The sequence below is a fragment of the Mugil cephalus genome, chromosome 19 (genome assembly GCF_022458985.1).
Source record: "Mugil cephalus isolate CIBA_MC_2020 chromosome 19, CIBA_Mcephalus_1.1, whole genome shotgun sequence".
NCBI classification, from domain to species: Eukaryota; Metazoa; Chordata; class Actinopteri; order Mugiliformes; family Mugilidae; genus Mugil; species Mugil cephalus.
In genome coordinates this window covers 13,825,860-13,839,464 of record NC_061788.1, presented here as the reverse complement: position 1 = coordinate 13,839,464, position 13,605 = coordinate 13,825,860, and the positions used below count along the sequence as shown (strand labels likewise).

Here is a 13,605-nt window from a genome sequence, read left to right as displayed (position 1 = left end):
TGACATTTTTCTATAGTTGACTAAAAGTGCTTGTTTTTGCTGCTGACAGACTCAGATATTGTTGCGAGAAGACAACTGTGTAAATGCGAGTTAAAGAGACATGTAAAGGAAGAGTGGAGCGATGTGGCTTTTGGTAAGTTGGCCTGGAGCCGATATAATGATCTGCCGCTCGAGTCGAATCACTTGAGCAGGCTTTATGCAGGGGCGGACGGGAATGTGACAGCAACCAAGTCATACAAGTCACCAAGTAGTAGGACTCGAGTCGCCCCATAATGAAGCTGAAGTGCTGTGTTACTGGACTCATATTCTGATAGAAATGAAGTCTTGTTACACCAGGATGGGGACCTGCTAGGGTTGAAGAAAAATGTTCCAGAAAGACTGGAGGTAATATTATTATTAGCCAAAGTTATTTTGTTGGCTTGGCATCAATACACACAAAGGCATCCCAGGATTACTGCTAAAACAACCTATAATCTAGTTGGATGTGCAGCAAAGCATCAATGGAGTCAGTGAGTAGCAAAAATAACAGCAATAGTAAATACCCCATTTAGTTATATTGCCGGTTATAGTTTTTTAGCTCAGTATTGGAGTGATTGCAAGTTTGTTTGCTCTTATTGATCATTTACAACCAAAAAAATGGGACAGTAGGCTCTATGTCCAACAAAACTTGACTTGAAACCAAATATTTCAACCAAGTACATGTATTTGTAAACCAGCCCCCTTCTGTCAAATCACAAAATCACACACAAATGAACATAATCCGCAATTTTCTAAAAAATATCAAATTTAATTTGGATATAAAAGCTGTATTTTTTTTTTTCACATGCACACCCACACATAATTAATCATCTTAAATACTGTCCAGCGATTTCTCTTTTACTTTTTTTTGACATTTTTTTGTTTGTTTTTTCCACTTTTTAACCTTGATTCACAGAGCAAGCACATACGGTGGACCGATACATCTGATTTGAAAGGACACTATGGAGAATGCTTGCAGTCTTTTTACGGGGAGAGGAAATCTCAGTGCACTAAAAAAAAGGCTGTCGTAAAATCAAGTAGAAACATTTAGAAATTATCTACAAACGGACCCAAGTACAAAAGAGCTACAGCGTATTAGAGACAGTACACCCATTCACAAATGAATGATTTGGTATTGAAACACTATAGAATTTCAGCTTAATGTCGGGTTGAAAGAGAAACTATACATGAACAGCTCTGGAGCAAAATGAATTCAATGTAAACCTACTCATCAACCAAACTTTTCCTTCATTCGGTTTTAGCCACCCTCTCTTGTCATCAACAGCATTAATAATGAATAAAGAGGAGGGGAACCCTGCTTCAGTCAATAAACTCTTCTCGGACTCATCTTTCAAGTGCAATATCAACGTAAGGAGCTAAACAGGATAGAATGAACATTTAAAACGAGACCGAAGTTCTTCAAATTGTTAAAGCTTTGATTCGTACCGTCCCTTCAGGGAGTAATCAAGGTCTTGAGCACTTCTAGTCATCTCCACGACACACGCTTTCTTTCCATACTTAACGATTTCTATTTAAACTATTTATTCCTATAATTATGGAGATTTGAAACGCACAACGTTCGTCTCCTCAAAAGCAAGAACTCTGAGGTAGGACATTGAGTTTAGTTGCGTTCAGGCCACCGGATAAACAGATCTGAATTGTGTGCCGTGAGATTATACAGAGATCATTCCACACACAAAATGGAAAAGAAATAAAACCTTTTTTTTTTTTTTTTTTTACTTCCTCATTTCCTTTCCGAGCTTTGCAAATGTCCAGTTAACCCGGTTTTCTAAACAAAAGTTATTTGAGTTGAATTTGAAACTCTCCTCGCACAAGTGGCTGCGGAAGAAGATTAAAATGCTATAACCGAAAACAAATACTGGAGCAAAAAAAATAAAAAATTGAAAAAGATTTAAGGAGAAACAAATAATAAAACAGCCAACATTCAGTTTCCCTAATCACACAATACGTACAGTAATTCCAATTTGGTTTGTTTCCTCTACACAGCCTTTTGTGTCGTTTGTGGACTGATTACAGTCTGTGTGACTACCGGCTGATCTAATCAGTTTTTGTGGGTTCATGCCAGTAAAGTTCTTTATTTTTGAAGACTAGAAAAAGTTTGCATATAAGTCATCAAACTAAAGCTACCAAAACCATTATCGATTAGAGCGGTTTGGGAAAATTTAAATCCTTCAAGATTATTGGAATGAAGTAGAACATCTGTTGTGTACCAGTTTCCATTAGAAAAATTGAAGCTGCGTAATAAATTGACTTTGTACGGTGGGCATCGACGTACACTGATCAAGCACAACATTATGACCGCCTTCCTAATATGTTGTTGGTCTCTCTTGTGCCTCCAAAACAGCTGTGGCTCATCATGAACGCCAGGTCCAAAAATTTCCCGGCGTGTCAATATGGTCCATGTTATTTCACCTGTCAGCGGTTTTAATGTTACGCCTGATCGGTGCAAGTGTGCACACAAGTTCTCTCCACAGATCTCAGCTAGGTTTTCCACTTAGTAGTTTTTCCGAGGCCTCGGCGTGTCCCGCCGGCTGTACGTCAACACGAGACAGCCAAACTTAACAGTGCACAGGCAATGGAGGTAGCAGCACATCACTAGATCACAGGACCAACAACTACACGGCCTCTCCTTCAGAAAAACAACAAAAAACAAACAGAAGAGGTGTGAAGAATGAAAAGGTGCAAGAAAATGAACGCATCGCACACCGCCTTACGCACACAGGCACACAAACAAACCATCAGACGGAACACCCCACTTTTTTTGTGCAATCGACACGGAAGATAGACACAAAACCTTTGTCTTGAACTAGGCGTTTCATGACAGTGTGACGGCGCGCGACAGCAAACACTGCGTCGACTCGACGGAGCACAAGTCGAGCAAAGTTAAAAAACAAAACAAAACAAAACAAAAAACGGCTGCAATCAAACGAGGACTGTCGCGCTCATACTGTTTGTCGTAGAAAACAAAAAGGCCACTGAGGCGGCTGAACTCTCCGGGTGTTTCTGACGTTAATGCCCTGTTGCCAATCTGGAAATTCCTCCGCGCGTGGAAACGCACCTCCTCCTCCTCCTCCCTCACATGCTACCAGCTCTCTGTAGATAGTGCACTGAATAAGAATCCGTGTTAGCAGCCAGCATTGCTTCACACAATGCCTCGATAACAGTGTAGTCTGTTTGACGTTTTCCAAGAGGAGTGTGGCGTGTTTCCACGTGTCTTTTTTTTTTTTTTTTCCGCTGAGGAAAGCTTTTTGGAAACTTTAACGCAACCAAATGCTTCGATTTGACAGCTACCCTGTTTAAAATAAATGTAAAGTTTCCTTTGCCTCATGGTAAAGAAAAGAGAAAAAAACACATGTCATGAAAATCCTAGTTTTTTTTTTTGTAGTTGTTATTCCCCCCCCCCCCCCCCCCACCATCCCTTGCTTTAAAATACATCACAGTTATATGTTTTTGTGTCTGCAGGTGACCTCGCTCCTGGTTTTGGCACTGCACTGTACATAATTCGTATCCATCACTGAACATGTATAATTGGATCACTTGTTACACTCGGACTGGCTCACGCACTCCAGGAGAGACCTCTCCGTCTGAACCAGAGTTGATTGTATGGATGCAATATACAGAGCCCAGCATGTGCACACATTGTACATTTCTTTTTTTTTTTTTTTTTTTTATTTCACAGGTGAGAGTCTCTTCAGCAGTTTCTTCCCCTTGGAGAGCAGTCCTTTCTTCTTCTTGTTCGCCAGGTCTTGAGTGTCCCGGGGGTCCATGGGGACGTGGTGACCCCTCGTCGGGCTCAGGGGTCTCATGGTGCCCGGGAGGAGCGGGCGGACGATCGGGGACGGCGCCCGGACTGGCGTGGCGTCGTTGTCGACCGTGTCGGTGGTTTCTGTGGCAATCTGGGGAGAGAGGTGGTGGGGAGGTGGTGGAGGCATGGGCCGGCGTATTACAACTGATGCAACACTTTCACACAGTCTGTCTGCCTGTGTCCCTCATCAGAGTCTAAGACAAAAACACAGCGTTTGATTGGGACTCTCCTAACGCACGTTGATTACTTTAATAGTTTGAGTGCGTTTCAAATTAATTTTTTGCCATTTGTTAAAGTGGTCTCAGTTAAATTTGCGTGGGGTTTCTTAAAGGCCCTGAAACATTTGTCTGAGGCACAATCAGAAATGAAAATAGATTTGCACTATTCACAAGATTAATGGATTAGACTTGATTGGCAGCAACCGAACAATCCACTCATGAGATTCAAATACTGCCAAAAATCCTGATTAGTGCATGGATGCTGCTGATGTTACATTTTATTCTAGTGCAACCTGAGAACATAGTCCAGAGAGACATAGATGTGCGGTAGCCAAACCTGGCAGGAGATGTGGGGACATGAGTTATGATGATGTGAGCTTTCAGGGCCTTTAATGTTCCTAAACATTTATCGCATTAATCATACGGCCGTCTACTGATGGATCGGATTAAAAAGTCATCCCACGTTCAAGTCCAAAATAAATTGACTGCTATCAAATATTAAGAAGGACACTTTGTCAAATAAGTTATAGCAGATATGGCACATGTGAGAGCTGTTATCTTATACAGGACACATTTTTATGGAGGACCAGAATTGCCAAAATAATAAAAAATAAAAAAATGAATAACAAAAAATTTAAAAAATCCAATAAATCTAATAACAATAAACAAACACACTTCATGATGTCATCATGATTGTTTGCATAATGAAGAAATGTAAAATAAATAAATAAATAAATAATATGCAAATTAAATAAATTTGGAGAGGTGAATGCGAGGAAAAAATAATACTAAAATTATTATAATAAATGATTATTACCATAATTATAACATTAAAGATATATATAAATACATTTGATAATATGAATTTGTAAATAAAATGAAAAATTAAACAGTGGAAATACCCAGAAATACATTAAAATAGAAATATAAATGAAAATGTATATGTACATGTAATTGAAGCCTACATTTATTTTGCCTACATTCTCTATGCTTCACTTAATGGCATCATTTTTATTTATTTACCTATTTATGTATTGTATCATATTATCTGTATTATTTATTTTGGCAGTTCTGGTCCTCCGTATATTTTACGGCATTGATAGTATACCTATATTTTCAGGCAGTTTAAAACATTATTTATAGTTTTTACCATATAAATGAAGTACCTGGTCATATTAACACTAAAGATAACGTGTTGTCTACACACACTAAACATTTCTAATTACAGTTTTAGTGTAAAGCTACGCCCGTCTATTAATCTGTATTAAAGTGACACTGGAAATAACACACACACACACATACACACTGTACATACAGAAGAAACACTGAGGAAGAAGCCATCAAATGTTGAGCACAACATCAGCACACTACAGATACAGGGAAGTCAACCACCAGAATGCCAGGAGGGAAAATACAGTACAGTCATGTACAGTACAACACCCACGGACACAACTGTAGATACCAGACTTCTCATCTAATGCAGCAGCTGGAAATGTAGTTTAATTTGGGATTTAAAGACATTTTTGTCTAAGAAATGAGAGGAATGGAATTCAGTATTATGAGTCAAATAGTGGGAACGACGGTAACGTGCCTGGACGTTTCGGTAAAAAAGCAAAGCAAGAGAAAGCGATCCGAGTCGAGAAACAAGTTACTACAGAAATGACTTGACGATATTGCAAAATCCCCTTTGCTGCGACCACAAGCTTTGTGCATTAGAGCCGCGAGTCTGGCATCTCAAGTTGCCAACTTACTGTACAAGGCAGACAGAGCCATTTATGGTGTGAAATGAACAATCTTCTTCTGTTTGTTTTGTTTTGTTTTGCCAAGCGGGTGAGGAAAAACAAAAAAGAAATCAGATGTGGCAGCATTGTCACTGTCGCTAAAAAAAAAAAAAAAGAAAAAAGAAACAACTCCACGCCACTATGACAACTGAAAGCAACAACAACAACAACAACAACAACAACACCAACACACGTGAACACAAGAACATTTTATATATCCTTTTTTTCCCCTTTTTATTGTTCCATTGTAACAATACAATATGGATGTATCAGTGCTGCAGTTAGTTTTGTCTCTTGGGCTCAGAGCAAACATGACATATTCACTGTCAACAGGGCTGAAAAATAGATTTGATGTGTGTGCAATATACATAAAGAAACAAAGCCTCTTTAAGGAAATACAGCAGTCGAGCCAAGAAAGTTATTATAAAATGTATCAAGTTTGAAAAAGGCATGCTTTTCTTTCTTTTTCAACGTCTCAAATCATTTCTCTCAGTGTCACTGGGTAGCAATTGTCATGTGTTAATAAAGCACTTATTATAGTTATACACAATAACCACAATTTGATTTTGTGTTTCAGTGCAAAGAGGTACCAAATTATCTTGTGTAAGGAATGAGCTGAGCCTTTTTCAAGTCCTCCTTAACCATGCAGAGCTCCCGCCGTCTATCCCCTCTCTGTCCGTGTCAGGCTTTGCTTCTTCCTTTCTCTGAGACTCAGAAAGGTGTTAACACTGTTTTTTTTTTGTTTTGTTTTGTTGTTTTTTGTTTTGTCCCCTTTTCCGAAAGGGTGAGGGCTGGAGGGGGGAGGGCGGGTTGTTAGTCTGTATAGAGTCACCACTGTCACCACATGGACAAACACACACAATGAACAGCACACAGACGGCAAGTGGAGGAAGCAAGAGACGGAAAAATCAAGAGAGAGGACGGAGGATGGATGAACACAGGGCCTAGCGCTGCGAGCGGCGATGATGATGTACCCGTTTGCTCTCGGAGACGGCGGCGGCGTTGGCGGGGGGCCGGGCGGCGGGCTCTTCCTGGGGGTAGTGGGATGGGGTATCGGTCAGATACACCTCCACGTCATCAGGCACTTCTTCCAGGAAGTTGGAGGGAACCAGACCACGGTGGCCGTTCATCTCGCCCTGTGGGCGCAAAGAGGAGAGGACTTACTGTTTCAACTGGGATCTACAATTATCAGACACCAGTGACGCGCGGATCGATACTGAAATGTTGATACTTCCTGTACCAGGTTATTAAGCTCTAAAATCGATTCTCAAATCAAAATATCGGAGGTGATGTAGGAACACAGTGGAAAGTAACTAAACTATTGAGTTGTGGCAACACAACAAACCTTGTGGAACACCTCAGATTAAAGGAGGACAGAAGAGGAGAGCACAGATTCAGAAATAAGATGCAAGCTTTCATTTTATAGTAGTTCTTAATAGTTAAACAGTAACTTATTTAAATGGTCTTGTTATTTTACTGATTCTTTTTTTAGTGTCTGAAACACCATTTTCACATATTTTGTATGATTGTGTCCTGTTGTTATTAGTTCTACTGTATTAATAAATAGTAAATGAGGCCGCTACCTCAATATACTTCCAAATTTAAAGTAAATAAATAAATTACTCTGATGTCTTGTATTGCTTGTGAAGCTATGATGTGAAACACACTACTTTTTTCTAGGTTTATCAGACACAGTAGGTGTATTTACACAAAGTATCGGTATTGGATCGGTATTACTGATACCAGCCTGAATTTTACTTGGTATCGGATTGAAAAGGAAATCGTCACGGACAGATACCTGCTAATCCTTTCTATTAAAGGAACAGTTACACAGTTTAAGAAAGCCAAAGTTTCCCACTAAAGATCAGTCCTTTCGTGTCAGTAGCGTAGATAATGTTGCAAACAGTGGGCAGTCATCAAAGCTTACCATGAAGAATGTAAATAAGGGAAACGGCATCGCTCTGCCCTGTAAAATGGGGTTTATGCCATTCGGATCCATTTTTGTTTCTACTTCCTGCTTTGTGTTAAAACAATCGCGACTGAAACGTCCGCTAAAATTTCACAGAAGCCGAGTCATACAAATGTTTGTATCTTCCCAGTTTTTCCAACTTTTCCTTGACGTGTCCCGTCTTTATTGATCCAAATCAATCCATTCGAAAATTGCAGAGAAGGAGAAACGGCTGGAAATACTCATACTAATCAAATTTTTTATGAAACATGGACAAACGGCACTCACGTAGTAAAACCCATCTTCATCGATATCTCCAAACACAGCTATGATGTCGCCAGCACAGAACGTCAGCTCGGCCTGTCAGGAGACAGAGATGCAGACAGGAATGCAATCCAAGTAAAGTCTGACTTAGCACGCATCCTAAAAGTGTTAGCCTTTTTTTTTATTCTTAATTTTAAACAGCCTTCCTAGCATGCGTGAGTATGTCTTCACAGCCAGCGGTACCTCGACATCAACATTGGGCGAGCTCTCCCTGGGGTCGTAGTCGTACAGAGCCACCATCCTCCTCGAGGCCTGATCTCGGCGGAGGCCTCTTCTGTTCTGCTCTGGAAGAGATAAACAATCGCATTTGTAACACACCATAATAAACACTACGATGGTTCAAACGCACGGACGTGCACTCGGGGCATTATTGTGCGATACCTATTCTGTCCACAGGGGTGCTGAGTGGCAGGAAGCCCTGTTTGATGAGCTGGTCCATGGTCTCCTCGTCATCTGCTCGTATCTCCGACACCATGTTGCAGGGGATCAGCCCCATCCTGCCCCTCACTTCTCCTCTGTAAAACCCATCTGTGTCCTTATCGCCATATATCTGGTAGGCAAGAGAGGGAAAGAAGAACAATGTTTATAAGCATGTTTCAGTCAAGCCGCGGTGCATTAAAGTACCTAAGCACCATCTTAATTTGAAAACTCCCACCCTAATAATCTGGCCCTCTTTGAAGGGCAGCTCCTCGTCGGCTGCGTCCGGGTTGGGGGACATGGAGAGAGGGTCGTAGTCGAAGAGGGCCACGAAGATCCGAAAGGACTCCTCGGGCTCCGACTCGTCATAGTAGGTCGGAGAGCGGCGATCCCGGTCCCGGTCCCTGTAGCCGTCTTAAACAAACAAAGAGGCAAAAAATAAAATCCCTGCATCGCCCGCTGATAATCCAATATGTGTGACCCGACATGCAAAACAGGCACTTTCGTGGGAGACTTTGAGAGACGTTAAACTGAACGAAATCGGTCTCCAGTGAAATTTGTGATGCGCCCGTGTTTCGTCATGTTTGGTCACAGCGCAGCTCTCCAGACTAAACTAGCACTTGAAAATCATTCGCTGACAAAAACCTAAGTGTATGCGCCACTTCCGCTGCGTTTTGTGACGCATCAGTGCCATGCTTCAATCAAAGGAAATCAATGAGAGGACTTTTGGCCTCGACCAGTCTTATTGATTTGTGCCTGTTCGCATGCAGGGAGAAACCTGTGACCTGTGAAGTGCTGAACACACACGGCACGTACACACACATGCATCCACAAACGCACATACACGCCACATGTACATGTAGGCTTTTCTGCTGTTTCCTTTCTACATTTGGATGCGCGCTAAGGAGACAAATGAGGAGCAAGACAAACCATGGTGCAGTACATAGACAAAATGTGATTTGTGGCAGACAAGACTCTGATGTGCATGCTAGGAAAGAAAAAATGCACAAACAACAACTGAAAACCTTCCAGTAACTGCTATCGTAAAATTAAAAACTTATAGCTAGCGTTACTACTAGGCTAGCGTTTGATGCTAATATACAAGCTAATAATATACACATAAAGAAAAAAGAAGTTTGCCACTATACTATCTTCAAATTCTCATGCATTATTGGCCCCATTTACGAGTCCTAGGCGTGTCTGTGCCACAAAGGGAAGTGTCTTAGCAGGTGTCTGCCGTCGAGTGCAGTGTGTGAGGCATTCCCCAAACAAATCAGTCAAACCAATATGTAGTCTGCAAGTGTGCAAACGTTCATCCCGGACGCCCAGGTATGGGTTACCACAGGGTCCACCGTTTCAGTGCAGTGCAAATCATGCTGTTCAACGGGAAGCACAATAATAATAATAATAATAATAATAAGAACTATTATTCTTTAAGACAAGGAAACAGGCACTTGCAGGTGTCCACAGCTACTTCTTGCCATTTGCTGGGTGCTGGTGGCAGTTTTGTCGCCATGCTGTGGTGGTTACAAACGGGACTACAGGCACATACCATGGGGAGACCTGTTGGCGCCCATGTGCCTGCGGGATGGCCACGTCCTGTGCCGAGCTACTCTGCCATAGTAAACATCCTCGTTGATGGGGGAGAGGTTTCCCTCACTGTTATTCTCAGAGGTTACCTCTATGGGAAACACCGGTTAGAAGGTGACGTGGGTTAACTCGTCGACTAAAGCGTCGACTCCAAAAACGTACAAGGTAATGACAAGCACACACAGGAAAGCAACTGGAAATCCACTATCACTTAATAATTTGCGGAAGATAAGGGAGTGAAAGGCATGAACATGGTTCATAGACACAGAGGTGATCTGGAGACACAAAGCAGCTCATGGGGGTTTTAACAGAATAACAAACGCTTCTGTATTATGGAGCAGGAAAAAAATAAAAATAAAAAATCCATGAATTATTCAACAATTTCCTTCTTCCCAAGCCTCCCGCAAACACTGACCGATGGAGGGGACCATCAGCGGCCGTCTCTGGGGCTGGGGACCGCCGTGATGAACCTGCCTCCCGGCGTCCCGGTTGTGGCGGCCTCCGGCGCCGGCGTTTGTCTGGAATACAGGCAAGCACAGCAGGCATTCACAAACATTAAGCGTTCGCGGGTTGCTCACAAAAAACAAAACAAAAAAAAACCCCAAAAAAAAAAACGTGGGCCGCACGTCGATAGCCGCGGGTGAAAAATATGCACGTCAACATACTCGTAACAAATTGTATGTAAACAAAGTCATGCAGAAACTCATAGGCAGGCACTGAAACACAGACGCATAGACACACATTCAAACACACACAAGCCCGTTGGAAATTTTTTATCATTCCAAAGTTACTCGTAGCATAGCGCTGCAGTAAAATAAGTAAACGTGAGGCAGAGATTAGGATAAGGATGGTCTACGTTACACCACTGAGAGTGATGACTCGTTCTGCAGGAGGAAAAACTCAGCCAAGTCTCTATCCGTGTCCTGTCATCTTTCTCTCTCAGAGACAGATCAAGCCTACCTCAGTTTGAAGCTTTCAGCCATAATCTACTCAAACCCAGTCTAAGGCTCTCCCTATGTCAAAATAAAAAAAAAGGTGCTTTTAGACAACAGAGATTTTATGGCACCTTTGGTCTAGACTGGATGATGCAACAAGACGCTGCTACAGTGTTTTTCTTCTGTGAAAACAGTGAAACAATCTGAGCAACCTCTCCCTGTCTGAAAGCACCTCAAAACCAAGGTTGCAGTTGAATAGTCTTTTTTGTTTTGGGAATGAAAGCAACACAACTTCTGACCATTTATGTAGATGATGCATACACCAATCCTGCTGGGGATGGCTCCCACCATCAAGAAGTGTCATTGTTATGGTGTGAGTGTGTCTGGTCTGGTCTAGCTGGGTGCTACTTGTCCAAGTAACATCCACATGGATGAATGTCAGGTCCAAACGTTCCCCAGCAGAACACTGGATTGCCACAAGATGCTCAGTGTCACTTGTTTATCCTGTGGGTGGTTTTAATTTTGTGGTTGACCGGTGTAAGTTACCGTTGTGGTTTAACAATGTTGTGTTTCTCACTTTTAACAATATGTTCCACCTGTAGCCAAACTGCGGTTTGTCATGGTTCTGCATCTGTCTTTTATTTGTGAACGTATTTTTGGTTTTCTGTTTTATTTTGTTAAGTTTCTTGGTTTCCTGTCTGTTTTGCCTCCTCGTGTTTTCCCTCGATTGCTTCTTGGTGATTGCCCTGATTTGTTTCATCTGTGTCTCGTCGGCCCTCAGCCCTCTTGTGTATATATATTGTATATATATTTCTCTCTGGTCGCTGTCGTGCTGTTAATCTCTAGTCGTCTCCCCCTTTTCAGTCTGGTTCCCTCGAGTTTTAGTCCCCGTGTTCTCCATCCAGTTATGCCTCTTTTTTTTTTCATCCTGCCACCACTGCAGCACCTTTTGCTGGACTTCTGTTTTTGTTTCATTAAATACTTTTGTTTGGTCTTTTGTCCTGCACTTGGGTCTTCCCTCAAAACCCTGACATGGTTATCATGAGAGTTGTGTGAGCGCCTTCATAGCGTGGGTCAGTTAACATTAGAGCTTTTTATGTTTGGGGTGCTTGTGCACACATAATTTTATGAAATAATTTGATTTCGGGTGTCCAATCTGAATGGTTAAATCGTGTAGTGTTTTCATTCTGCATCAGTTAATCACACATTAGCAGCCACCTTCAGAATATCAATAGTCCAGTTACAGGTACTACATCAGTCACAGATATTAAAGTCCCTGGCTCATAACACCCTCCTGTTTTTAACTTGTGTGTCAGTCATATGTCACAAAACAGGCTCAGCTGTTCCGTCCCCTGCCTCCACTCGGCTTTGGTTCCCGACTGTTCAGCCCTGTTCAAACCCCCGTATCCTGCTCTGATGCACTATTCACAGTCCTTTTGACAACATGATTTTATGTGAGCACCGTACCTTTATGATTCTTTATTTTGAGCACATGCGGTCTCCACTGCTCATTGTTTCCATCACTTTTTAGCACTGTCAGTTATTTAGCTGAATGTGTCCCTTGTCGTGAAGCTAATGCTAAACGTTAGCAGTAGCAGTGACACCCTAAGGCGCGTGTTAACCGGTCTGGAAGGTGGACCACACTCACAAAGCCATGTTTCCGTTTTATTCGGCGGTATCATTTTTGTGCAGACATACTAGGACCTAAAAGGGGTGGTGCTGCATCTGTGTTCCGTTTTGGGTGGGGAGTATAGGGTCTTCTTTTGTTTTCTATTGAAGAAATAAAGACAGGCAAATTTTCATTTTATATGTTTAATTTAGCAGCAACCTCTGGGCCTCTTCGTTACTAATTAGAAATGGCTTAATGTGGCTTCCCTCTTCCTGTGGCTGAGCTAGTAATATTTTTCACTGGGTTTGTATAGTTTGCATGGGTATCCAAGATGAGCTGTAGTCCATTATGAGGTGGTGTAGTATAATTGCAGTTGGATTCTCTTTTGACTTCACTGAAGGCATTTCACATACGTCCAAATTTTTTGACTATTCGACTGCAACCGCTCTTTCCCCTCGTCTGTCCCTCTCCAATGGTCAAACCCACTGCCTCTGCCCTTCTGTTAACGGGCTGAAACATTAAATGCCAGTTTCCCTCTTCCTTTCACCCTCTCCATATATGTATAAATTAAAATTAAACTCAGCACACACACTAACAACACATATCAAATGCAATTCAAGGCAGCAGTCTCAGTTGAAGTATCTGTGCCTGTGCAGTTCGCTAAATAATAGTAATAAATTTGGGTGGATGTTTCTTGGGTTTTAGAGTAAGTGCAAAGAACTGCACCTTGGGTGTGTTGTGCGAGTTGCGCCGGCGTCCCTCTTCCAGCTGCATCTCAGAGTACAGCTCCTCCTCATCCTCTTCCATGATGTCAGACAGGTCAGAGCCCCGGCTGCTCTCGCTGTGATAATCTTCATTGTGACTATAGTGAGGCTTTTGGTAGTTACACACACAAACACACAGACGCATTTTTTTTTTTTTTTTTTCCAAAGTCCACAA

The 13,605-nt window shown here is 41.9% G+C and overlaps 1 protein-coding gene across 6 annotated transcripts in view; it reads right to left on the bottom strand.

The window, feature by feature from the left end:
- Positions 1 to 766: 766 nt before the first annotated feature.
- The window catches only part of LOC124996324 (RIMS-binding protein 2-like), a 64,642-nt gene continuing 51,803 nt past the window's right edge, over positions 767 to 13,605 (bottom strand). For 4 of the 6 annotated variants that reach the window (XM_047569182.1, XM_047569183.1, XM_047569187.1 and 1 more), the window contains 9 exons: positions 13,393 to 13,539; positions 10,538 to 10,640; positions 10,085 to 10,213; positions 8,771 to 8,946; positions 8,497 to 8,665; positions 8,299 to 8,399; positions 8,080 to 8,151; positions 6,818 to 6,979; positions 767 to 3,935 (listed from right to left, as the gene is read on the bottom strand). In XM_047569182.1, the coding sequence (XP_047425138.1) occupies positions 3,708 to 3,935; positions 6,818 to 6,979; positions 8,080 to 8,151; positions 8,299 to 8,399; positions 8,497 to 8,665; positions 8,771 to 8,946; positions 10,085 to 10,213; positions 10,538 to 10,640; positions 13,393 to 13,539 (1,287 nt within the window). In that variant the 3' untranslated portion in view covers positions 767 to 3,707. The remainder of the gene's footprint in view (positions 3,936 to 6,817; positions 6,980 to 8,079; positions 8,152 to 8,298; positions 8,400 to 8,496; positions 8,666 to 8,770; positions 8,947 to 10,084; positions 10,214 to 10,537; positions 10,641 to 13,392; positions 13,540 to 13,605) is intronic. The other 2 variants (XM_047569184.1, XM_047569186.1) reach the window with 2 other exon arrangements.